The sequence below is a fragment of the Phyllobates terribilis genome, unplaced genomic scaffold (assembly GCF_046119375.1).
Source record: "Phyllobates terribilis strain yellow unplaced genomic scaffold, ASM4611937v1 Scaffold_8__6_contigs__length_399053987, whole genome shotgun sequence".
In the NCBI taxonomy this organism is placed as follows: domain Eukaryota; kingdom Metazoa; phylum Chordata; class Amphibia; order Anura; family Dendrobatidae; genus Phyllobates; species Phyllobates terribilis.
The window spans coordinates 280,064,057-280,090,673 of NW_027362768.1; the positions used below are offsets into that span (position 1 = coordinate 280,064,057).

The 26,617-nt window shown below is 44.2% G+C and overlaps 1 protein-coding gene across 1 annotated transcript in view; it reads left to right on the top strand.

Moving 5' to 3' along the window:
• TOM1 (target of myb1 membrane trafficking protein) overlaps positions 1 to 12,292 on the top strand; it is a 110,214-nt gene extending 97,922 nt beyond the window's left edge. The window contains exons 14-15 of the mRNA XM_073644301.1: positions 7,710 to 7,749; positions 9,341 to 12,292. Coding sequence (XP_073500402.1) covers positions 7,710 to 7,749; positions 9,341 to 9,486 — 186 coding nt within the window. The 3' untranslated portion in view covers positions 9,487 to 12,292. The remainder of the gene's footprint in view (positions 1 to 7,709; positions 7,750 to 9,340) is intronic.
• Positions 12,293 to 26,617: the final 14,325 nt, after the last annotated feature.

Consider the following 26,617-nt stretch of genomic DNA (forward strand, 5'->3'; position numbering starts at 1 on the left):
GTAAGGGCCACTGGAATGTCGGCGCTGGAGTAAGGGGGTTTTGAATGGTAAGTTATGGTTACTTCATTTTATATCATTCCCAGCTTTTCTAAAATTCTAAATCCAGTTTACAATTAAATTTTGTGGATTATACGACTTTATTCTAGATCTACAAACAATATACCACACTTCATCAGATTAAAAATGCAAATTAGAGGTGTGATCATATATTAACCACACATAAATAGTCGGCAATGAAGTATTCTATATAGACCAAGTAAAACTGACTTTTTATAATGATATAAATAATAATAATTTAAATATTCTGCCTTCCTGTCCTGTACTGAAAAAGTACATAGCAAAGAATTCCGTGTATAATCATAAGTTACCCAACCTCTAAATAAATGGCTGCACCCTTATGGGTGTTTCACTTTATGCTTTGTCAAGAGGATTTTTTTTTTTTTTTTTTTAGTTGTGGAAAACCCCATATAAAGTGTTAATCCTATCTTCATATTGTCCGATAGTGCTTGTAAATGTAGAAAAATGTGCAATTTACCTCTTCTTAAAATTTTCATCCATTCTTGAAATATTAACTCTTTTCTTGTTTACAGCTCGTTGCTTTGGAGACCAACCAAGGCTGCTAGACAGCAGTACGTGCTCAGTGCTTACAAGCTATTTTTTACTGTGCTTGTAAACTCTGCTGCTGACTGGGATCGCTGGAGTGCTAGACAGCAGCGGTGGTCAGTTTCCTAGGCAACAAGCTATAAACAATAGCATTAATATCGCAAGAATGGCTACCTATTTTAATAAGCCGTAAATTGCAAAAGTGCTTGTATTTTGAAGAACTGTCCAACAATATCAATCTATGAAGATGGGAATAGCCCTTTAAGGAACACTATAATATATTGGAATATTGTCCGTTGCATTCCATGCTTGTGCTTATACACAGAGTATGTGACAGTTAATAGTAATTCCTTTAAGTCTCATATTTCCTTGAATAATGTCTGTTTCTTTGACTTGATTTCCATTTTTTTTTTTTGCATTTGGGCACAATAATGGCTTCAGTTATAGATAACGTATTTGAGAAGTTTTTATGTTCTCTAATAACATGGTTCAGTGACTCCATACAAACCAAGTGAATCCTATCTGTTATTTTGTGGCGCAGTCATCTGTGCACCATTATTAAGCACACAGTCATGCACATTGCTTTGTGCCTTTAACTATTATTTCTCATTGACCTATCCTTCTTTTTTCAGGTTGTTAACCATTTTCTCATCCTTTTCCTAGTTAGAACTTTTCAGTGAATCCTAGGTGGCAACTAATATGGCTGCTTTTACGGCATCCTGAACTGCCTATTTGCCTGATGCTCTGGTATGGGAGTGACAGCCCCTGTGGTATTTGGCGTATTGGCTGTCACCCAGCTTGCTAAGGAGTTGTAGCATGTGATGGATAGAATTTTCATGAACATAATAGAGGTTGCTGTAATGCGCCACTAGATGTTTTTTATTTTTTATTGGCAAAAAAAATAAAGAAGGTTTCCTCGATCTTCAACTACAGGCGCTAGTTTCAGGAGGTCGTTCTTTGGTTTGCGTGCTCCTCTGGTTTGCGTGCTCCTCTGGTTTGCGTGCTGCGCTGGTTTGCGTGCTGCGCTGGTTTGCGTGCTGCGCTGGTTTGCGTGCTGCGCTGGTTTGCGTGCTGCTCTGGTTTGCGTGCTGCTCTGGTTTGCGTGCTGCTCTGGTTTGCGTGCTGCTCTGGTTTGCGTGCTGCTCTGGTTTGCGTGCTGCTCTGGTTTGCGTGCTGCTCTGGTTTGCGTGCTGCTCTGGTTTGCGTGCTGCTCTGGTTTGCGTGCTGCTCTGGTTTGCGTGCTGCTCTGGTTTGCGTGCTGCTCTGGTTTGCGTGCTGCTCTGGTTTGCGTGCTGCTCTGGTTTGCGTGCTGCTCTGGTTTGCGTGCTGCTCTGGTTTGCGTGCTGCTCTGGTTTGCGTGCTGCTCTGGTTTGCGTGCTGCTCTGATTTCTTTTGTTGGTAGTATGTGACCAGTGCTGTGAATGAAGAGGGCTCCAATAAGCTAATTTAGCCAATGTACAGACCCGCAATGAGGCTGGCTTAGCTATTCCCATGAGCATTCAGCCAGCCCCCTTTACACACCATTCTGGTCACATGTTAAATTAGGAGATAAAGTCCTGTATGAGATTGTAGATGAAGATAATTTACTAATTTAGGCAGATTTAAATTGGGTTTTTGCTTTCAAAAGAACACCTGTCACCCAGCTGTTCTTTACTCACCATCCCCTGGTCCACCATTTAATCTTCTGCTCCTGTTGTCTGTTATTGGCTGCAGCACTGATATCACGAGCTAAGTGGCTTTGCTGGAGTGGATGGCACGGAGCTCACTTATTGGCCGACGTGACTTTATCACTACAGACAATAACTGACACTGGGAACAGCGACGGAGACTCAAAGTTGGACCTGGGGAGGGTGAGTTCTACGCAGTGCAGTTTTTTTTTTTAAACAAACTACAACCAAGGAACAGAGATTTTCCAAAACTGGAAAACTCCTAGAAGTACAATTTTCTTTAGCTGGAAACCCCCTTTTAATACATCTAACTGGTTATCACATCTGTAACCTGCCATCCCTTTGGATTTGTGAAAGGTTTATATGTGGAGCTCCCAAAGGTCTGGTGTCACATCTGTTCTGGCGATAAGGAATTGTAGCACCCTGAGGATTCGGCTGCTACAGGGGTATTGCACCTCAACCCAGAGGTGTGATATTCCACTCCCGGGTAAGGAAGGAGTGTGGAACTGAGCTCAGATAGACTGCATGCACTACATACATCCCATTCCAGAGGAGCAGGCCGACGGTACTCCCACTTAGAAATGTGCAGGTACGACCGAGTCTGTTCCTGGCTGGAGTGGGAGGGGGGTGGTACATCCCGTGTAGTGTAGGGGCAGATAGGGGGAGCAGTCTGGGTAGTGATAGGAGCTCATTGGGTGCTGGTCACCTGAGCTCACACATAGAGGGATATATAAGGAGGGCACCAACTTAGATCAGGGTCAGACGCTGAGAACAAGTCAGTTGGAGAGGAGAGAGAAGGAAACAGCAGCCCTGGAGAGAGAGAGAGTGGAGCAGAGAAAGACCCAGAGGGGGAAGACTGAAGGGACCCAAGAACCCAAATTAGAGCACCGGGTGAGGAGTCAGCAAGAGGGTACCGGAACCCAAGCTGGTGGGGGCAAAGACAATCCCCAGCCAGAGACCGGAGACCGTGGGCAGTGTATGTCACGGTCACCCACCACATTCACCCCGAAGGCACACCACGTGGAGGGTCAGGGAACCCAAGGCCAAGGGTGTCCCAAAAGAAGGCCCGAGGGAGCTGGACCTAGGTGAATCCCTGGTGGGGACGGCTGAAGAAAGGACAGAGGGAGAGCTCAGGGCCACGCTCCGGACTTGTTTGGGGGTTGGCTGGATCCAGGACCTGGTGGACGCAGCACGGCTCGGGTGGTCACTAGCAGCTGGAGTGACCGAAACATCAGCAGTAAGTAAACACCCTTAACTGCACAACCCGAGTCTGTCTTCATTGCCTGCTGCATCGCACCACCACAACCCCCATCCTCTGCGCCTGTCCCCTCTGAGGCTATACCCCTCCCGTTGGGGGTTATCCCACCAAGCTGCGCATCCACCATCAGCCTCAGCGGACCCTGCAGCAGCGGCGGCCACAGTGACCGCATCACAACGGGTGGCGTAGTCGACACAAAAGAACTTTAATAACATCTGTAGGACTGCCACATAACACTGAGCTTGACGCCCTGGGCACGGGACCGGGTCACAGCCGCTCGGAGACTACAACCCCCCCCCCATCTGATCCGGTGCCGGGTATTCCCCTCAAAAAGGAATATGTCCCAGGGGGCGCGTCAACTTTGGCGTAGTCGGCAGGATTTCGTGCCCGCAACCACCGGGTACTGCGTGCCTGAAGAAAAGTGCAAGTTTACCTCAGAAAGAAGACTCCTGCCGGTTCCGGAGGGTCCACGCCATCGGACTCCATCACCAGTCGTTTCCCGCCGATTGTCCGCCATTTCCAGCTTATTCCCGCCAAAACCGCAGATTTCCCGCCTTGGAAGAGCAGCGGACGCCATTATGGGCGTGCCAAAGGAGGGCAAGAGGCCACCTCCCATCGTGGGCCAGGACAGAAAATGGCGCCAAAAGTGGAAACCGCCCCCACCAACAGAGACTGTGATGCTGGAGGTGTCTGTCAGCGTGAAAGAACTCCCCCTGGAGCTGACAGTCACCGAGTTGCCCCGGGACCGCCCTCGAGGTGGGAGGAGACGAAAGAGAAGAGAAAAGATGGGTGTCGCTTGGAGGAGTCTGGAGCGAGCGCACCCGGAGGCAAGAGGTCTAACAAGGAGTAGCGGAGGAGCTCACCCGGAGATGGAGAGAAAGCAGAACAGCACCGGCCCGCTGGCCAGGAGTCTGCTAGAGACCGAGGAAGGAGGGCAGAGCAGCACCGGCCCGCTGGCCAGGAGCCTGCCGGAAGCCGAGCAGAGCAGCACCGACCCGATGGTCAGGAGCCTGCTAGAGTCCACAACCCCGCTAGGTCTAGCGGAGATCCTAGCGCAGCTCCCCCGAGACCGGGAGTGTGCACAAACTGCCCTGGAGGGCCTCGCACGGAGGATGGCCCGGGTACAGCGCGAGATACTGGCGGAGTGGAGCCGGGAGATGGCCCAGCAAGCAGAGACCAGTCAACGGAGCACGCTACCCTGGAAGAGGAAGCAGACCGCCTCTGAGGATGGCGCGGGAGGACCCAAGGCCGGAGACGGCGCCGAGGAGGGAGCCGAACGCATGGAGGCAGGTAAAGGGGACGCCTATACCCCAAGCCGTGACACCGCTTACCTGCCCCAGCTCCCCGTCGCAGAGCCCGAAAGTCCCCCTGCTGTGCCCGTAGCCGCCAGGTCACCGCCATGGACTAGGCCCCGACCGGAAGCCGCCGCAGCGACCCCTGTGACGTCACGCGCCCCGACCCGGAGCGTGACAAAGCAGGAAGTACCACCAACCTGGTCGCAAGGCCTAGTACCCCCGGGCGCCGCACCACCAACAGCGCCCCCTACCTCCGCGGAGCCTCCGGCCTGGCCGCAAGGCCAGGTAGCCCAGGGCGCCGCCGTCCTAACGGTGCCCTTCACCTTCCAGGTGCCCCAGGCCTGGCCGCAAGGCCTGGGCAACCCGGGCGCCACCACCACCGCGCCCGCCCCCGCAATACCTAGGGTGCCACACCTGGGGGAGGACCTCTTCGGCCAGCTCACATGGCCGGACGGGCGGCCCTTCATCTGGCCCGAAGGGTACCCTGAGCTGGAGCGGCAGCAAAGACTAGGGCCCTTGTGTGAGCCCCTAATTCCGGCTCCGAAGCCCGTGGCTCGGGTCTCGCCTCCTCTAGCAGAAGCCCAATTCGTGTGGGACCCCACGGGAGAAGATTTGAAGGGGTTCACCGGAGAAACTCGGGCAGCCGCAGCTGAACGTACAGAGTGTTGCCGTCAACAGCTGGCAGAGTTTAAGAGAGAACGGGAGGAGAGGCGGGTCAGAGAACAACAGGCCCAAATCCAGAGCGCGGAGCAGAAGAGCCGGACTAGGAGGAACCCCCGTGCAGCGCATTGTCCCCGCACCATCGGGACAGTGATAAAGTTCAACCCGCAGCATGGGTGGGGCTTTATTCGGGACCGTAACAACCGCGGTGACGTTTTTGTGACCCGCAGAGACGTCGAGTCCCACCTGCCGGAAGGTCACAAAGGCCGTGACCTCTACGTCGGAGACGAAGTCACTTTCACCCGGCACAAGTGTGCCAAAGGACCTTACGCCCTCCACGTACACCGCTTGACGGAGGAGGAGTTGCGGTACAGAGAGGAGGAGCCAGAGGACCCGGACGGGTCTGAAGAAACATCATATCAAGAAAGAGCAGGAGGAAGACGCCGTTGAGTGCGGCAGAGCAGGAGTTGTAAATAGTTACCCAATCGGGGTATAAAGGAACTGAAACTGGAACTGTTGCTGCTGCTAAAATAGTCCCCGTTGGGACCAGTGAACTGTTTTACCCGTTAACCCCTTCATCCTACAGGCTGAGGACTGTGAGCAGCCATTCCCTTCCCTCTACCTGGCCGAGGACTGAGAGCGGCCAACTTCCAACTTCCCTGTATATAGTTGCGCGTCCTAAAGCGCCCCCTACCGGTTTTATAAGAAAACCAGATTTTTCTAAGAGACTGTCGCACTTTTCCCGGACACACGTTGCACAGTGTCCGGAGGAGGAACCAGAGACAAGAGAAGTCTACGAGAATGTTTATATAAAAAGTTTTATATATATATAATGTTGATATGTTTTATATGTTCATATAAAAATTTTGTATGTTTTGGTGTTTTATGTCTTACAGCCCGAGGACGTGCTGTGATTTACCAGGGGGGAATGTAGCACCCTGAGGATTCGGCTGCTACAGGGGTATTGCACCTCAACCCAGAGGTGTGATATTCCACTCCCGGGTAAGGAAGGAGTGTGGAACTGAGCTCAGATAGACTGCATGCACTACATACATCCCATTCCAGAGGAGCAGGCCGACGGTACTCCCACTTAGAAATGTGCAGGTACGACCGAGTCTGTTCCTGGCTGGAGTGGGAGGGGGGTGGTACATCCCGTGTAGTGTAGGGGCAGATAGGGGGAGCAGTCTGGGTAGTGATAGGAGCTCATTGGGTGCTGGTCACCTGAGCTCACACATAGAGGGATATATAAGGAGGGCACCAACTTAGATCAGGGTCAGACGCTGAGAACAAGTCAGTTGGAGAGGAGAGAGAAGGAAACAGCAGCCCTGGAGAGAGAGAGAGTGGAGCAGAGAAAGACCCAGAGGGGGAAGACTGAAGGGACCCAAGAACCCAAATTAGAGCACCGGGTGAGGAGTCAGCAAGAGGGTACCGGAACCCAAGCTGGTGGGGGCAAAGACAATCCCCAGCCAGAGACCGGAGACCGTGGGCAGTGTATGTCACGGTCACCCACCACATTCACCCCGAAGGCACACCACGTGGAGGGTCAGGGAACCCAAGGCCAAGGGTGTCCCAAAAGAAGGCCCGAGGGAGCTGGACCTAGGTGAATCCCTGGTGGGGACGGCTGAAGAAAGGACAGAGGGAGAGCTCAGGGCCACGCTCCGGACTTGTTTGGGGGTTGGCTGGATCCAGGACCTGGTGGACGCAGCACGGCTCGGGTGGTCACTAGCAGCTGGAGTGACCGAAACATCAGCAGTAAGTAAACACCCTTAACTGCACAACCCGAGTCTGTCTTCATTGCCTGCTGCATCGCACCACCACAACCCCCATCCTCTGCGCCTGTCCCCTCTGAGGCTATACCCCTCCCGTTGGGGGTTATCCCACCAAGCTGCGCATCCACCATCAGCCTCAGCGGACCCTGCAGCAGCGGCGGCCACAGTGACCGCATCACAACGGGTGGCGTAGTCGACACAAAAGAACTTTAATAACATCTGTAGGACTGCCACATAACACTGAGCTTGACGCCCTGGGCACGGGACCGGGTCACAGCCGCTCGGAGACTACAACCCCCCCCCCATCTGATCCGGTGCCGGGTATTCCCCTCAAAAAGGAATATGTCCCAGGGGGCGCGTCAGAATTCCATTTTATACTTTTTGATAGGAGTCGATGACATTTGCTGCCCGCTATCTCGTACTGTGTGTAATTCTTGTGTTTTCTTCCCACTCGCAGGAGGATGAGATTGAGGGGGAGGATGGTGTTACAAGTGAAGGTAAGTGCCCAGCGTTTAATCCTCTGCTATGATGAGGACAACTCTAATTACAGTTTTCTGTTTACTACCACAAGGTCGTAGCTGTTTTTCTGTTAAGGAGGAAAACAGGCACAATTTGTCATATAAAAGCAAGATTTAACCCTTTAAGAACACAGCCCATTTTCACATTCTCATTTTTTACTCCTCTGCCGCCAAGAACCATAACTTTTTTTTTCAGCCTACAATCATAGACGTATAATATCAGTACAGAGCTCTGGAGAAGGGTAAACTTGAGGGCCTTTTGGTCTGTCCATCAGTGACATAACTAGAGTCCGATGGGCCCTGGTGCAAAATTTGGACCTGGGCCCCTACTTGCATGTTGATCAGATGTGTGGGCCCTCGTAGCATTCTAGATCCTATACAGACATGTCTGTTAACCCCATGTAATGATGTCCCCGTCCTGGCTCTATTCTGTAATGATGTCCCCGTCCTGGCTCTATTCTGTAATGATGTCCCCGTCCTGGCTCTATTCTGTAATGATGTCCCCGTCCTGGCTCTATTCTGTAATAATGTCCCCGTCCTGGCTCTTTTCTGTAATAATGTCCCCGTCCTGGCTCTTTTCTGTAACAATGTCCCCGTCCCGGCTCTTTTCTGTAATAATGTCCCCGTCCTGGCTCTTTTCTGTAATAATGTCCCCGTCCCGGCTCTTTTCTGTAATAATGTCCCCGTCCTGGCTCTTTTCTGTAATAATGTCCCCGTCCCGGCTCTTTTCTGTAATAATGTCCCCGTCCTGGCTCTTTTCTGTAATAATGTCCCTGGCTTGGCTCTTTCCTGTAACAATGTCCCCGTCCTGGCTCTTTCCTGTAATAATGTCCCCGCCCTGGCTCTTTCCTGTAATAATGTCCCCGTCCTGGCTCCATCCTGGTATAAAGTCCCTCATTCTGGGTCTCTTCCTGGTACAATGCCCCATTCTAGGCACATTCTATTTTTCTACCGGACATTTTATAAAGAAACAAGCTATTATTCTTTCCTCCGCCTCCACGACATGCAGTAGCCTCCTCTATATTCAGCGCAGGAGCCAACAGCTAACTTTGGTGTGCTGGCATGGGAAGCGCAAGACGTCACTGCAATGCGCCGCCCGTCACGGGCAAGCCAACGTTTGCTATCGGCTTCTGATTGTCCAGCAGTGCGTATTGCAGTGCAGGGAGCCAGCAGGTCTCTGCGCCACAATACACTTCAGCTGAATGTGTGACTGAGGACGCATATCCTGTTGATATTGACATTGGTGTTAGTGGGCCCCTCTCTCGCATGGGCCCAATCACGGTTGCACTCTCTGCGACAGAGATCATTACTCTCCTGCCATCCGTTATTCCTGTGAGCTGACAGTTATCCATATAATTAAGACAAAGGCCCGAGCTGCGGGTGCACAATTCTTCATGTAGCCAAAACTGTTTCAAAGGCCGTTAACTGGTGCCATAATGGTTGCATCCACCATCAAAGCTCATATGCTTATTTGAAGTTGATTTTTCAGATAAGGAGATTTTAGTAATTGCCACATATTTAGTTTAGTCTTTTAAGTTTGAGATGTAAATTGTTCTTTTTCTTCCCACAGAATTTGATAAATTCCTAGAGGAGCGAGCAAAGGCAGCAGACCGAATCCCAGTATTGCCTTCTCCTCCAACTGATGGCCCCAGAGTATCCTCGAGTACAGGACGGAATAAGAAGGAGAAAGATGAGGACGCTCTCTTTGCCTTGTAAATCCCTAATTCTCATTAGTCTGGAGCTTAAGGACATCGGTAATTGTAAAAAAAAAAAAAAAAAAAAAATTGTCACGGAGTGGAAGGAGGCTCCTCCGAGACTAGGAGAAACGTTTCCTGTGGTACGAGGATCTTCTAGACTATGGATGAGTAACACCGGACTGCATAGCTGATTTACTCTGTTGATTTGAAATCTCCTGTGATGTTAACTGAGATGGCTACATTTCCTAACCCCACCTAATGCTGTAGACCATTTTAGTTGAACCTTTTCCTTTCTTCTTGTGTCCCATTTCTGGATAACTCCCTGGAGTGGAGCGATTATTTAGCACTACAAACCTGAAGCTGTCTACATCTGCCTCCAACAGACTCACCAACCACATCCAGATTTCACTACTGGAAAGAGTATACAACTAAGCATAGTATGGGATTTCCTAAAACGATGGTCATCTTATCACCACCATCTTGCTTAACACCTAAAGTGCCTTCTTGGTCTTGCTTTGTCTTTGTAAAAAAAAAAATTGGTGTGTCTTCTGAACAGTTGTTATTGCGATTAGTAGCAGCACTTGGTTTATCCCAGGGCTATATGTTTAGGTACAGGAAAACGCTGCTTTTTATAATATTACTCCTATTGGTGGAATAAACCCAAGACATGGTAATGTCAAGATTGGTTCCATTCTATTGGTAAATGACTTGAGGAACCATGTAAGCTTGGACTATTGAGGTCTCCACTGCAGCTTGCTGCCCTCCTCTCTACTGAAGATATGCTAGACTAGAACATAAATGGCATTTTGGCTTAATGGATAATAATTGCTGCCTTTGTTTTTATGCTCTCATGTCTTCAATACTGTTCTTTATCAGCCATTTCTTTTTTTGTGGACGAGGGTCGAGCAGGGTTGATGGGGTTGTACAGGATTAAAAGAAAACATGGCTACTGTATTCAGCTCCACATCTGTTCACAGGTTGTGTGTGGTATTGCAGTTCAGTCACATCCACTTTCAGGTAGCTGCAGTACCGGATATAACCTGCAGAGCAGTGTGGCACTGTTTCTGAAAGAAAGAAAACCGTGTATTTACTATGTTGTGCAACTCTTACAAAGTACCATTCTCATGTGTTTTTTTCTTTTATTATCCATTTGCTATCATTATTGTATGTTTCGTGTATAAAATCAAATACTTACTGATTACCATCTTCTGCCGTTTCCAGCGCTGCTCCAGTCCTCTCCTGTACTACGTGACCATAGTTGTGACCAGCCGGATCACTGCAGCGTTTTCTGTGAGATCGGAAGTCACTTTCTCAATGTAATTCTGTGAGACTCAGGGCAAGCCTGTCATAGACTTACATTAAGGGCAGAGACTAGACTGCCGTATTTCTCGTGCGAAGATCATATTGTAAACCTCATACTTGCTTTCTGCTCTCCTGAACGGAGCTTGACAGCTGCGTGGAAAGCCATCACATTGTCATGCTCTGGTCAGGAGAGGTGCCGGCCAGTCCGTTCAGTGCAGTGCGATCATCGCACGAGTTATACGGCAGTCTGTCTCTGCCCTAACAGAGGAAGTCACATGATGCAGGAGAGGACCGGTGCAGAGTTGAAAACAGCAGAAGACTGGAAACTATTGGAAAGTATTTAAATGTAAACATTGAACAGACATTTATGATGGTGAACGAATAGTGAAGTGGAAGAAAAAAAACAAAACCTTGGAATGGGGTTTAAGTTTTGCGGTCGGCTTAATGTTTCTTATTAATCCAGCCCTTCCCATAATCATGGCCTCCACTAAAAGCGCATATGTTCCGAATGGGAGCAAGCCTCTGGTAGACACCCCTCTCAGCAGCTTATGTTTCCTAAAAACAAAAATATATCAAGCATGTTGAAATCCAACCACCCGGTCCTTCTTTTCCCAAAAAGTCTCCAGACGAGGAAAGTCAGGACACACCAATAAAACATGAATCATTGGCCATTACAGCCTAAATCTGTAGGCTTGGTTGATGTTTGTCTGATGTGTATGGCCGCCATATATCACCATAGCTGCCATCAGAATTTTAATGAACCCTTAGCTTGTAACTTTGTACTACGCTATTCCTATTTTCCAGATGAATACATGGCTGTGTTACTGGCCACCTCTGTTATGTAATTTTTTTGTTCCCGCCAACATCATAAATGTTCTTTTGATATCTGAACAAACTAGAGAAGAAACGTACATGTTATTCTTGATGGTTTAGTGTTCATTGTCAGAAATCCCACAAACCTGATGGATTTGCCATACCTGTAAGAACGTGGCCATTTATACATACATACGAGTGTCCCTGGTAATAGTCATGGCAACCAGAATCCATTGTCTCCACTGTTGGCTACATTCCGAGGACTAGAGAATGAGGGAGATGGGAATAAGATGGAAAAAAAATGACAACTACATGTAGAGAGGTACAATATCGTCACGGTTATTATTCTGCACGTAATACTAGTAAAGCTTGGACACTTTTATATTCTTGACCCTTTAAGGTCAGCAGTTATACTTTCTTTATGAGATTGTGACTCCTTGGAATGGTGAACGTTTGGATCATCAGAGTGTTCCAATGGTGTATCCAATGTGTTCGCTGCTACGTTTTGCTTCTCCGCATGATTGACTCTGTATTTTCTGGTGTCTTTACATCTCATTACTGTCTTCATCCAACATACCAGGCAGATGTCTCACGCTTGTCATTTCTGTTTTTTTTTTTCTTCTTTTCTTTTTTTTTTTTTTTTTTTTTTGGGAGTCTCGTTTAAATATATAAATGTATTGAAATTAATGAATAAATACAATTGAAAACGATGCATTTGTTTTTGTGTCATACCTGAGAACTGAATGTGCTGATTTCGTATGACAGCTGTCTGATGTATTTCTCAGACCCTGGATCAGGGTATGAGCTGAATATTAATGTGACAATACATGTACAATGGACGGAGTGTAAGCAGTAGCCTCCCGTTCACACACACCCTTGTTACTGGTCCATTGTCTATATGTGGTTTTTACTGATAAAGCATGTTCCCCATGAGAGCACATAGGCAGGTTCCATTTTCTTTTGCTGTCTGATTACCGGCAAAGAAAAAAAAGACGATTTGTGGCTCAAAATTGTTAATTTAGGTCAATGGATCTGGAAAAAATGGACAGCACATGGAGACCATTCATTCTGCATCCTTGTCCTGTCCATCTGATTAGGAGAAAAACAGATGCCACACTGATATTAAAAACGGGCATGAGGAAAAAAAATAAAATTTAATAAAATATAGTGATCAAAATCAACAGACATCATCATCATCATCACTGTCCCCATTGGGGCTCACAATCTAAATTCCCCATCACTATGTCTTCAGAGTGTGGGAGGAAACCAAAGAACCCGGAGGAAACTCTTACAAACACGGGAAGAACATACGAACTCTTGCAGAAGTTGTCCTTGGTCGGATTTGAACCCAGGACCCCAGTGCCGCAAAGCAAACAAAATAGGTCCAGCAAACCATCATTATGCTGGGCCTAATTATTTTTTTATTGTTTAGAGACTAGCCTTTTTGCTGTTTTCACAAGTTTGTTTATTGCCACAAGATGCAGTGCTTTGGGGTGTCATTATTACTGTGACAGATCTCAAGCCCACCCTGACGTTTGGTGGTGTCCTTCTGCTTGTGACCTGTTGCAAGAAAATGGAATGGTCGGAGTTCAGATGGCTGCTAGGCTATGTCATCAGGTCACATCAGGCAGCAAAATAGATCTTTAAAGGTTTTGTACATGCGTAAAGAAAGCAAATCCTGCAATAGATGGAGATCAGAAGAAAATCTGTGAAACATTATTTATGCAAGACCTGGAAAGTTACCAACATGTCCATAGGGCTCTATTGCCAGACAGAAACCAAACTTGTGCCTTGTTGGCCTCTATCTGGTCGAATACATCAACATACAACAAAACTGATCAACTGCACTATTCCACTCCTCGCAGTCAAGTAATAAGCTATATGTAGAACCTATACTATTCGGATTACAGATATACAGTCGTGGTCGAAAGTGTTGGCACCCTTGAAGTTGTTCCAGAAAATTAGAAGCATTTCTCCCAGAAAATTATTGCAATTGCACATGTTTTATTACACACCTGTATATTTCCTTTCTGTGTATTGGAGCAACACAAAAAAAAAAAACAGAGGAAAAAAAGGCAAATTGGACATAATTTCACACAAAGCCCCAAAAATGGGCTGGATAAAATTGTTGGCACCTTCTTAATATTTAGTTGCACACCATTTGGAATAAATGACTGCAATCAATCGCTTCCCATAACCATCAACCTGCTTCTTACACCTTTCAAGGGTGCCAACACTTTCGGCCATGACTGTATCATTTTCCATAGCTTTGCTTGTTGTATTTGTTAAATGACAATATGACCTATGAATGAAGAATGCGATGGGCTAGATCCACATCTGCGTCGCCTCCTACATCCGCCACTTTTACAGGAACATAGTGTAGCATGCCACGCTTTTCTTACCGGAAAATGACTGAAACCTGACAGACCTCATTATAAGTAAATGTGACTGTTCTGTGCCTGACGTGAATTTTATTTTACTGCTTATAATTGGGAACAAAAAGAAAAAAAAATCTATTTTTAATGCGGATGTGAAAATCCACATTATATAGGTGTCTAACACTTATCCATCACCCAATAATGACATCTGCCCAATGGATTAGTCATTAAAGAGAATGTCATCCAAAAATTACCTATTGTTTAAATCAGATTTTTGGTTTTCAGATGTATATATTTTTTAATATAATAAATGAGAAATCTTTGCAGTGAAATCTTGCAATTTTCACATTGGTTACTGGAGCTATTCTAGAATCAGACTTCCTATTGTTTCAGGAAATCCACGTATACATTAGCCACAATGAACGGACTCTGATCCTGTCTTTTTTTGTATTGAAGCATCTAATGATTGCGTGCAAAGGTCATTGTGAAGGGAGAGGGAGGAGGGTCAGCAGTGACATCACATATTGTGATTGGTGGATTCTCTGATGATAAGGAGCCTGCTGAAAACTCTTCCTGAAAGGACAGGAAGTATGAGTAAAATAGCCCCAGTGGCCAGTGTGAAAATTGAAAAATTACTAAAAAAAAATTGCATGCAATGCAAAAACCTGTGTTAAACAATAGGTCATTTTACATAGTAACATAGGTTGAATAAAGACCTAGGTCCATCAAGTTCAACCTTCCTCCCCCAATTGTACTCCCTACACGAACACTACACTAACTTACTCGAACTAGGCCTTACAAATGTATTTTCATTTTTATTATTACTGCACTATTACAATTACAAATGAACCAGTTTATAATGTTTTAATTAGTTTTTGTATTACTCATATCCCTGTCCCCACATCTGTTGATCCAGAAGAAGGCAAAAAAAAATCAGGACACACCCAGCCAATCCGCATCACGTGGAAAAATTCCCTCCTGACCCCGAGAAAAGGCGATCAGTCCTAGAACCCTGGATCAAATGTACTAGTATAGGTGTAACATTTTATCTAATTTAACTGTAACCCACAATGTTATGTATATCGATGAAATCGTCCAGCCCTTTTTTGAAAGCTGTTATAGTGTGTCCCATTATTACCTCTTGTGGTAGGGAATTCCACAGCCCGACTGCTCTGACTGTAAAGAACCTTTTCCTGTTTAGGTGCTGGAATCGCCCTTCTTCCACCTGTAATGAGTGACCCCTGGTCCTTAGTATGGTCTTTCGAAGGAATAAGTCATGGGCTGGACCTTTGTACTGACCACACACATATTTATACATGTAAATGAGATCCCTTCTGAGGCGCCGTTTTTCTAAGCTAAACAAGTTCAACTTTTTTAACCTCTCATCATAGGAGAGGCTTCCATCCCCTGTAATAATCTAGATACCCGTCTTTGAACTGACTCGAACACTTTGGCCTGGTGAGCCAAGCTTCAAAGAGTGGGCAGAAGGTCATTGTAGCCAGGCTGGATATTTCCTATTTACTATAGAGAGGGGGGTCATTGGAAGACACAAAGTATTTAAAATGCAAGGTACTAGCCCCTAAATGAACCAACAATCCAATCACAATCCTGCAGTTTCAATACTAAAATCTAGGCAGTCCTGGAATCCTGAGCCCAGGACCAAATATAAAAGATAGGTCACACAATAGGAAAGTATTTGCATGAGTGGGTCAGCTTCTGCTGGTTGGGATCCATAAACACTTTCTCCCACCCCTCAAGGAAACAGAAGAATATCTTTAGACAGAAACATTTAGGTATTTCTGTTATTTCTCGCATTTTTTTTTTTAACTGTTTTGCATCTTTGTGTGTCGCTTTACTTTTATCTTTTTACCTTTTATTGTAAGCACTGTAGTTTTTATACTAAAGCTTAAAACTTTAATAAGTTTGGTCCTTGTATGTAAGCATGGTCGAAAGCATTGTTCCCCAACTCCAGTACTCAAGAGCAACCAACAGGTCTTGTTTTCGGGATTTCCTTAGCATTGACTATGGAATTATCACCTGTGTAATACTAAAGAAATCCTAAAAACATGAGCTGCTCGTGGCTGTTGAGGACTGGAGTTGGGAAACATTGCTCTAAAGCAGTGTTTCCCAAACCCCATCCTCACGGCCCCCCACAGGTCATGTTTTCAGGATCCCCTTAGTTTTGCACGGGTGAGAGAATTCCTGATGCATTGATGATACTTCAATCACCTGAAAACATGACCTGTGGGGGGCCGTGAGGATGGGGTTTGGGAAACACTGCTCTAAATAATCTATAGCATTTCAAAGAGTGTGTGAGCTTTTTGATTGTCTAACAATAGCATACAGTGGTGGCCAAAAGTATTGGCACCCCTGCAATTCTGTCAGATAATACTCAGTTTCTTCCTGAAAATGATTGCAATCACAAATTCTTTGGTATTATTATCTTCATTTAATTTGCTTGCAAGGAAAAAACACAAAAGAGAATGAAGCAAAAATCAAATCATTGATCATTTCACACAAAACTCCAAAAATGGGCCAGACAAAAGTATTGGCACCCTCAGCTTAATACTTGGTTGCACAACCTTTAGCCAAAATAACTTCTGGTAACCATCAATGAGTTTCTTACAATGCTCTGCTGGAATTGTAGACCATTCTTCTTTGGCAAACTGCTCCAGGTCCCTGATATTTGAAGGGTGCCTTCTTCAAACTGCCATTTTGAGATCTGTCCACAGGTGTTCTATGGGATTCAGGTCTGGACTCATTGCTGGCCACCTTAGAAGTCTCCAGTGCTTTCTCTCAAACCATTTTATAGTGCTTTTGGAAGTGTGTTTTGGGTCATTGTCCTGCTGTAAGACCCATGACCTCTGAGGGAGACCCAGCTTTCTCACACTGGGCCCTACATTATGCTGCAAAATTTGTTGGTAGTCTTCAGACTTCATAATGCCATGCACACGGTCAAGCAGTCCAGTGCCAGAGGCAGCAAAGCAACCCCAAAACATCAGGGAACCTCCGCCATGTTTGACTGTAGGGACCGTGTTCTTTTCTTTGAATGCCTCTTTTTTTTTCCTGTACACTCTATGTTGATGCTTTTTCCCAAAAAGCTCTACTTTTCTCTCATCTGACCAGAGAACATTCTTCCAAAACATTTTAGGCTTTCTCAGGTAAGTTTTGGCAAACTCCAGCCTGGCTTTTTTATGTCTCAGGGTAAGAAGTGGGGTCTTCCTGGGTATCCTACCATACAGTCCCTTTTCATTCAGATGCCGACGGATAGTACGGGTTGACACTGTTGTACCCTCGGACTGCAGGGCAGCTTGAACTTGTATGGATGTTAGTCGAGGTTCTTTATCCACCATCCGCACAATCTTGCGTTGAAATCTCTCGTCAATTTTTCTTTTCCGTCCACATCTAGGGAGGTTAGCCACAGTGCCATGGGCTTTAAACTTCTTGATGACACTGCGCACGGAAGACACAGGAACATTCAGATCTTTGGAGATGGACTTGTAGCCTTGAGATTGCTCATGCTTCCTCACAATTTGGTTTCTCAAGTCCTCAGACAGTTCTTTGGTCTTCTTTCTTTTCTCCATGCTCAATGTGGTACACACAAGGACACAGGACAGAGGTTGAGTCAACTTTAATCCATGTTACCTGGCTGCAAGTGTGATTTAGTTATTGCCAACACCTGTTAGGTGCCACAGGTAAGTTACAGGTGCTGTTAATTACATGAATTAGAGAAGCATCACATGATTTTTCAAACAGTGCCAATACTTTTGTCCACCCCCTTTTTTAGGTTTGATGTGGAATTATATCCAATTTGGCTTTAGGACAATTCTGTTTGTGTTTTTTCCATGAAGACAAATTAAATGAAGATAATAATACCAAAGAATTTGTGATTGCAATAATTTTCAGGAAGAAACTGAGTATTATCTGACAGAATTGCAGGGGTGCCAATACTTTTGGCCACCACTGTATATGTTGAGAACTCCTCACCCCATGTGTTTGATGAGTGGTGGCAGTGTGTTGTGTGGCTGAGGTGCGTGGACTGTATCTGGCTGTGATTTATGCTCACTTTGCAGCTTATAGCAGAGGTTGAGTGCAAGATTTAGGCTGCGTGCCCACTATGCGTTTTTCAAGCGGTTTTGCCTAGGAATTTCCGCAGCGAAAATGCGTAAAAAACGCTTGGTAATACGTGCCCCATGGTCCCCAATGATAATCCGCATGTGCTGTGCACATGCTGCGGAAATTTCCGCTGCGGATTATCATTGCGGAAAAATCTGCAGCATGTCCATTTTGCGGAAACGCAGCGTAATCGCCGCCATTGAATCGCATAATTTCCGTATGACATGTACATGTGCACATGTGGATATTAAGCGATTCAATGTGCGAATGGTACCCGGGTCTGGAGAAGAGGAGACTCTCCTCCAAACCTGGGTACCATAGTACCTGTTAAAAAAAAGAATTTAAAATAAAAAATAAAGATTATACTCACCTCCTGATGGCCCCCTGTCTCCTGTATGGTGCGTTCTGGCTCCCTGGCAGCTCATGATGGTGTAAAAGGACCATCCGTGATGTCATTTAATCATGTGACAGGTCAAGCGACCGCCGACGTCGCGAGCCACAGGGGAGCCAGGACGCACTGGAGAGAAGACCGCGGGCCATCAGAAGGTGAGTATAATGTGTTTGTTTTTTTTACCATTTTTATTCTTTTTTTTAACTATTAACTTGGTCACACTATATAAATCCATGCCGGTTGCCGGTTGCATGGATTTATATAGTGTGACCAAGTTGTTAAGCACTTTTCCAAGTGATGCTAAAATCGCTTGGAAAGCGCTTTATAACCCGCATGCAGAAATGCTGCAAAAACGCTTGACAAACGCTTCTACCTGGCAGGAAAAACGCATGTAAAATCCACATGCGCTTTTCCTGCCTGGGAGAAGCGGAAAAAATCAGCAGCATTTCTGCATCGTGGGCACTTAGCCTAAGGTCATGTTCACACGTCCAGTATTTGGTCAGATTTCACACCAGTATTAGTAAACCAAAACCAGTAGTGGGTGATAAATACAGAAGTGGTGACGTGTTTCTATTATACTTTTCCTCGGATTGTTCCTCTCCTGGTTTTGGCTTACAAATGCTGAGGTGAAAAACTGACCAAATACTGAATTTGTGAACGTGACCTAAGTGTATAAATTAACCCGTGCAGGTGCATCCAATGTCATGAACTGAGAAGTATGTACGTGACAATGCCATATGTGTTTTTTATATTATTTACTTTCAGATTACCTCTATGGCTGCAGATATAGTTACATTTTTTTTTATGTTTTTTTTTCTAATCTAAGATGTGTGTGGGAGTGCAGGAAATGATCTATAGGAGGCTGTGATCGAGACTCTGAACATGTGTGCAGCTATTTACAAGTTGTTTATTACATTTTGTAATTATTAAATCATGATTACTATAGAAACGAGTTACATTTAGTTTTTTTTGTGTCATTTTGACCTTGGAAGTATTTGTGATTTCTGCAGCTGCAAGCTATGCCTATGATCTCAGCAGATTCTTGAGAGAAACTGATTAAAAAGAAAAGAAATATTTTCCGACATTTTTTTTGTCTAAGACAAACATACCGTATCTTCTCCATAATAAAAGTAATTCATCTTCTCTTTCCAGTAATAGTGAGAAATTAAACATAAATGGAAACACAAGATAATCTGTTTACTCAGAGCCAGGGATTTTCATTTCTGGAAGGAAAAAATAACAGTATATTTGCCTGCCTTTAGAGACCTTGATGTAAGAATATACTATCTTGGAGTACAGATGCTGGCAGTGACCGGGTCAGCAACACCTGTATCTCACTAAGGGTAGGATCACAATCTAGGAAAAACAGTCCAATTATTCTGATCACACTTTGATCAGAGTGGTATCAGTTTTTCTTGGATGTGGAAAAAAAAAAAAAGTTTCTCCACCTTCTCCATTCTGACATTCTGTGAAAATCGGACCCATAGACTTGCATTGCCGATTTTGATCCGAGTGTTGGATCAGTGATTTGTAAAGTTTCAAAACTTTTCATGCTGAACAAACTTATTCATAAAAAAAAAGAAGTTTAAAAAGATTAGATCCTTTAATGTTGATGGACTATACTTAGGATAACAGATCACCCCCGCCAATCAGTTGTTCTCGGTGTCGGTCGGATGTGATCAGTTGTGGAGCTGCACAACTCTGACAACTGCATGGTGGCCGCAGCTGTGAACCCCAATTAAAAAAGCACTCCCACTAACTTTTATATACATTAAATGTGTGTACATGCATGTAATGTAATGTGAGTGTATTAATATACTCACCTACTGCAGCTTTCTCCGATGACCAGTGCCGTTTTTCTCTGCTTTCAGTGACGTCACTGCAATTGCAACTAGCCGGCTCGTTCTATGTGTTGTACATGAGCTGGAAGTCGATTTTACAATGTAAGTCTATGGTGACTCGTTCTGGAAGTTCTCATAGGAGACTTCCGGGTTACGCAGAGCGCAGCATGATCTGGCCAGTCTGCAGAGGCGTGACGTCACTCAAAGGAAAGAAAAACGTCAGAGACTAACGGTGCTGGACACCAGAGAGCGCGGTGGTAGGTGAGTATATTAATACTCTCATACTACATTACATGCAAGTACACACACATTAAATAAATAAAAAAGTTAGTAAGAGTGCTTCCTTTAGAGGGGCAGATGTGCAGTACTCTTCTGTTGCCACTATGTAGTTGATGGCGCTGTCCTGTTCCATTCCACAACTAAGCACATTCTGTTACCACCGGCATCTGAAACAGTTGAGCAGGGGTGGTCCCGGGTGTCGCACCCCCACTGATCTGGTATTGATGGCCTGTCCTAAGGATAGGCCAGCAATATTAAAGTACCAAAAAACCCTTTAATTACTCTTTAAGCTAAGAAATGTTATTCTGCTCAGCATATAGTCTCTTTGCTAATTTTATTTTGCCATGTTATAATATATCATTTGCACATTATATTATGACTCCCCTCCTCCTTTATATTAGTGTGTGACTCCTTTGTTCTTTATAATTGTGGACTTGTAAAATGACCACTTCTCCCAGTTGATGCGATCGTGCAATGAGGTGCAGTAAGACTGATCTGCATAGAAAAGGATGGAGGCTCCGCAGCCGATAGGTTTCATAGATTAGGTTGTTTCTTGGCGTACCTGGCACGCTCTAAGGTTTCAGCGACATGACTACTCTTCTTTTATTGCAGCATATCCATCAATGTTTAGAAGCAGAAACAAATCCCAGATGAGAAAAGTAGGAAAACAGCTTTTTTTTTTTTTCATCATCTGGAATGAAAATCACATTTTAGCAAGAAACATGCAGATAAAATATCAGTTTTGTAATTCCAGGTCAAAAATCTGCTTTTATCGCAAAAAAAATACAGAAATAAAAAAATGGTCTGTGTAATTTATAATCTCCAGCAGCACATGGCCAAATATACATTTATGAAGATAGATGTCTCGTGATGACAGGTACCGTCTAATTGGCAATGGCTTCCTCATCTTGGTGAGTTACTGAAGACAGATTATAAATTATAGTGGTGCTGTTACATGTGCGCCTGCAGATTATGATCCAGATCTCCGAGGAGCATTTACACCTGTCAGTCTTTTCTGTCCCAGTTGTATTTGGATTTTTTTTCTTTGCAGTATATTCTGCCCTCTTCTCTGTCTGCTAATTACTTGGTCTGCCCCCACTGGGTACGTTTTTTCCCCAAATACTGCAGCTTGCTGGATCCTAACAGTGTACAATATATACACTGTTAAGATTCAGCTGCACTTGCCAGTTTTAGCAGACGTAATGCGAGTTGCATATTTGCGGGCACATGCAATATAGATAATCATCTGCTTCTCTGAAAAAAAGTGAACCCAGTTTTTTTTTCCGCAAACAGAACGCCTGCAAAAAAAAAAAAAAAAGAGCTCACTGATGGATTCTTAGTTAACTCCTTCTATCATCAGCAATATTTAATGGAACACCGAGACTATACAATAGTATAGCCCCAAATCTATTAATTTAAGTTAAAAAAAATGTCCCCAAATGGACAATCTCTTTGTTAGACATTTAGACCACTTCCACATATTTATTTTCCATAAGTGTCCTATCCATTACTTTTGCAGATAGATCATGGGCCCATTACAATGGATGTGCCCTTTCAGATGACTTTTTTTAGTGTTATTCATTTTTTTTTTTTTTTTTTTTAAAAGGGAAACGTTTTGCTTTGATCCATGTTGCAATCAAACTTGCCAATGCAAGTCAGTGACCCGGTGAAAAAAAGGATAGCACACGGTTATAATTCATGTGCTGTCCGTAATTTATAATTTAACCCCTTCCTGTCAAAACCTGCTTTCACCTTCCTGACTAGTCCAGATTTTTTAAATCTGATGTGTCACTTATGAGGTAATAACTCTGAAACATTTCTATCCATCCCAGTGATTCTGAAACTGTAGTCTGCAGGTTATCTCCAGGCAGTGTCCTCCCCAGAGCCTGGAAGAGGTCATTTATATAAAGTAATAAAAGATGATTTATCAACAACAAGGCATGTGATATGAGGCATACAGTGAAGACAGTTTGTAATATACTCCGTATCAGCATTCTGCACTGTTGCTTAGATACCACACTTGGGGATGTAACCAGCTTTCTCTTGATTTTGGAGGAGCTGCTCACACCCTGTCTAGAATTTTCCTGTCTGGCAGGACAGACACCAGTCCCCAGTCTCTGCCAGACCGTCCCCAGTCTCTGCCAGACCGTCCCCAGTCTCTGCCTGACCCTCCCCAGTCTCTGCCAGACCCTCCCCTGCTTCAGCCTACTATACCAGCACACAGTGTAAGTCAGCAGTGGCAGGACGAACCAGATTGGACGAACCAGTACAATCATCTGTTAGCAGGGTCACACAGAGAAATTGAACATGGAACAAGGAGCTGAAAGTTGAAAACTCCTTCCTCCACCGTTCAATATCAGCAAAGCCTGAAGATCCTGCTTAAGGTCACACGACAGCCTCATGTGACTGGGAGAAAGAAATATGAAGTTGCTAGAGCCTATTTGGCAAAACCAAAATCATATTCTTAACCCCTTCATGACCATGGATGTATTCATACATCTTGGAAGGGAAGGACTTCCCGACCTAGGATGTATGGATACGTTCTGGTGACTTCGCGCGCACAGGAGCTCGATCGCCGATCACCGCCGGGTATTCAGCTCTCACTGCTAGGGGCCATGTCCGCACTGCCCCTGGCATTTTAACCCCTTAAATACTGCAATTGATATCGATCACAGCATTTAGAAGGCAGGGAGAGGGAGGGGGTTCCCTCTCCCCTCTGATCACTGCCCCTGTGACGTCATCGCAAGGGCCCGAACATTGCCATGGTGACCTGAGATTGTCATGGTATATATATATGCTAAGCAGTCATCAAAGCAAATGGTGGCTACTTTGAAGAACCTAGAATATAAGACATATTTTCAGTTGTTTCACACTTTTTTGTTAAGTATATAATTCCACATGTGTTAATTCATAGTTTTGATGCCTTCAGTGTGAATGTACAATTTTCATAGTCATGAAAATACAGAAAAATCTTTAAATGAGAAGGTGTGTCCAAACTTTTGGTCTGTACTGTATATATATATATATGCCATCCATCCTGGTATATATGTTCCCCATCCTCGTATAAATGTCCCTTCTCCGGGCCACATCCTGGTTTATATATATATATCACCCATTCTGGTATATGTCCCTTATCCTAGGCCCCATCCTGGTGTATATATATATATATATATATATATATATATATATATATATATATATAAATCCCATGTTGGTATATGCCCCCCGTTCTGCTGCTGTTCTTTAATGCATTGTGAGAAGATCACTGGTAAAATACTGGAGGGAAGATATGGGTCATGTGAGGATGTTAGCTTCAGTGATATGAACCTTGAAAAATGATCCAGCACATTAAGTGCTGAGAGGGGTTAATCGGCCATGTTAAGGGCTGAGTTTTTGTGGGCAGTTGAAGTGTGGGTGGGAGGCTGTCCACCATATCTCCCCCCACCCCCTGGGTGTGGTCCAGAATGTAAATATGAAGCCTTTGGACTCATTCAGTGTTACCTCCTGATGGTAAGGTTGTGGACACAGATGAATAAGAGGGACCAGTATCTGTCTGATAATGTATAAAGGGTGAAAAGGTAAGAGTCAGATTAGTGAAGTGAAGTGATAGGCCTGTCTACAGAGATGTGTTTTTAAAGCATGGTTAAATATGTGGCGGATAAGTATTAATCAGATCGTACAGGATAGTACATTCAAGAAAACTGGCACAGCATGAGAGAAGTCTTGGAGACAGAAGTGGGAGGTTCGGATTATTGAGAATGTTAGTCTTTGATCAGGTGCAGAACAAAGAGCATGGGTAGGGTGATAGAGATTAGGGAGGAGATGTATGGCGGTACAGAACTGAGGAGAGCTTTGTGGTGAGAGTGATAAGAGAGTGTACTCTGTAGTGAATGGGTAACCAGTGCAATAACTGGCACAAAGTGGAGGCATCGGTAAAGTTGCTGGACAGAAATACAACCTTGGCTGCTGCATTCAGGATGGGTTAGAGAGGAGAAATTTTAGTAAGAGGGAGAACGATCAGTAGAGAGTTGCAGTAGTCCAGAAGAGAATGAATAAGAGCAACAGTAAGAATTTTTGCAGTTTCAAAGGTGAGAAAAGGTCGGATAAGCAACATTCTAGCTGTGCTGTATCGAATATACTATACATCTTCAGCTGTCTAAGAAGTTTTTTGGTAAAGATAGGTATGTTTTAACAAGACATAAAGAATTAATCATTATCTTCTTACTAAGGTAGTATGCATGGATTATTTTTTTAGGTTTACTCCATATTAAAGAAATAAACATTTAAACAATATAAGGCTAAGTTCCCGCGATGAATTTTTGGTGAGTTTTTGAAGCTGCATATTTTTTAGGGCAAAAAAATGCAGCGTCTTTACGTTCCAGAAAAATGGATAGGATTTATAGAAATCTTATGGCCACTGTGCTTTATTTTACACTGCATAAACTGACCTGCAGTGCATGTTTGAAATTCATGACTAGTCAATTTCTCTTGTGGGTACACTGAGTTTTACTGTATGTTTGATTTTTCCAATAGAATTGTATTAGACGTGGAAAATCCATAGGTAAAAAAGGCATATGCTTTTTTTTTTTGCACGTTTCTGCAGCTAAAATGCTCTAAAAACTATTGTAATCCATACACGACTGTATCAATACAATTTTCTCAAAGCCAAATACCAGGAAGTATCAAAAAGAAAGCAGCTTTATTTAAAACATGACACACCAACAAGAGACAAAAATCACAGCTTCAAAAAAAATAAGATGAAAATGGACTGAAAAAAACCTCAAGCAACAAAAATTACCTGATAGGCGCAGAAAATCTGCAACATCAAGAACTCACCGTAAATACTTTGGGAACATAGCCTTATGGAGCAGATTCATTACAGCTGTCAAAGAAACAGTTCTCGGTGCAGTTATTATTTCGGGCAAATATCGGTGACATATTCTTTAAATGTCATACAGCTAAAGATAAAGGTCTCTAATAATAATGAATTTTCTGCAGCAAGCACAAACTGTGCTCTAGATATGACCTGTTCTACATGAGCTCAACTTGTGTACCGCCCCACGTTGTCATTAGACTCTTTATAAAACTACTTTTTACACATCTGTCTTAGGCATTTAATATCTAAGAAATGATAACTATGACATAAATCACCTGCAAACCACCTGCAAGAATACAGCACTTGGCTATCTCTGACTGTCCCCTACACAATGCATAGAGTGATGGTGAGAATCTTTCAACCAGGTCACTCTGGAGCCATTCCCAGGACTGGCTGAGGTTTCAGTGGTGGGACCCCTGGTGATCATCAAATTATCTTATGGAAAAATTATAACATGCATTTATGGTTCATCCCCTTTTAACTTGCTCTAATTATAATGAGATGACGCTGCTCCTTCTGTCCCTGGCTAAGGCCTTATTCAGACGTCAGTTTTTCACGTGCGAGTGCTATCCATGGTTTTAATGGATAAAACTTGTACCCTTTATAGTCTAGGGGGCTGTTCACATACCAATGTATTTTTGTAGTCCGCACAAAATCTTGAACTTGACCTTCATAAAAATGACTTCTCTGATTTCTCCACATTATTACGTCTATTTGAGGAGGAAGAAGAAAAAGGACCCTTCACTGATTTGAAAAAAAAGAGTATTACATCTCCTCCACCAGGTGAAACAGCATTTATAGATCTTTTTGTTGAATTAGCCACAATGAAGTTTGAGGAACTAGAAAAACAAACAAAAGAATCCTTCTGGCAGGGTAATCTCGATCCACACTTGACTGGAGCTATAAAATCTCTAACATCGGATAAGAACATAACAATAAAGTCGGCTGATAATGGGGAAAACTTCGTTATCATTCATAAAGAACAATATAAGACAATGTGTTTAAATATTTTAAAAGATTAGAAGTATTATAAAAGACTTACCGGTAGTTACAATCCAATTCCTAAATTTCAGGAGGACCTAAAGAATTTGTCGGGAGAAGCAAAAATGAAAGGTCTTATGATAGAAGAGAGTTAGAGAGATAGAATTCTTAAT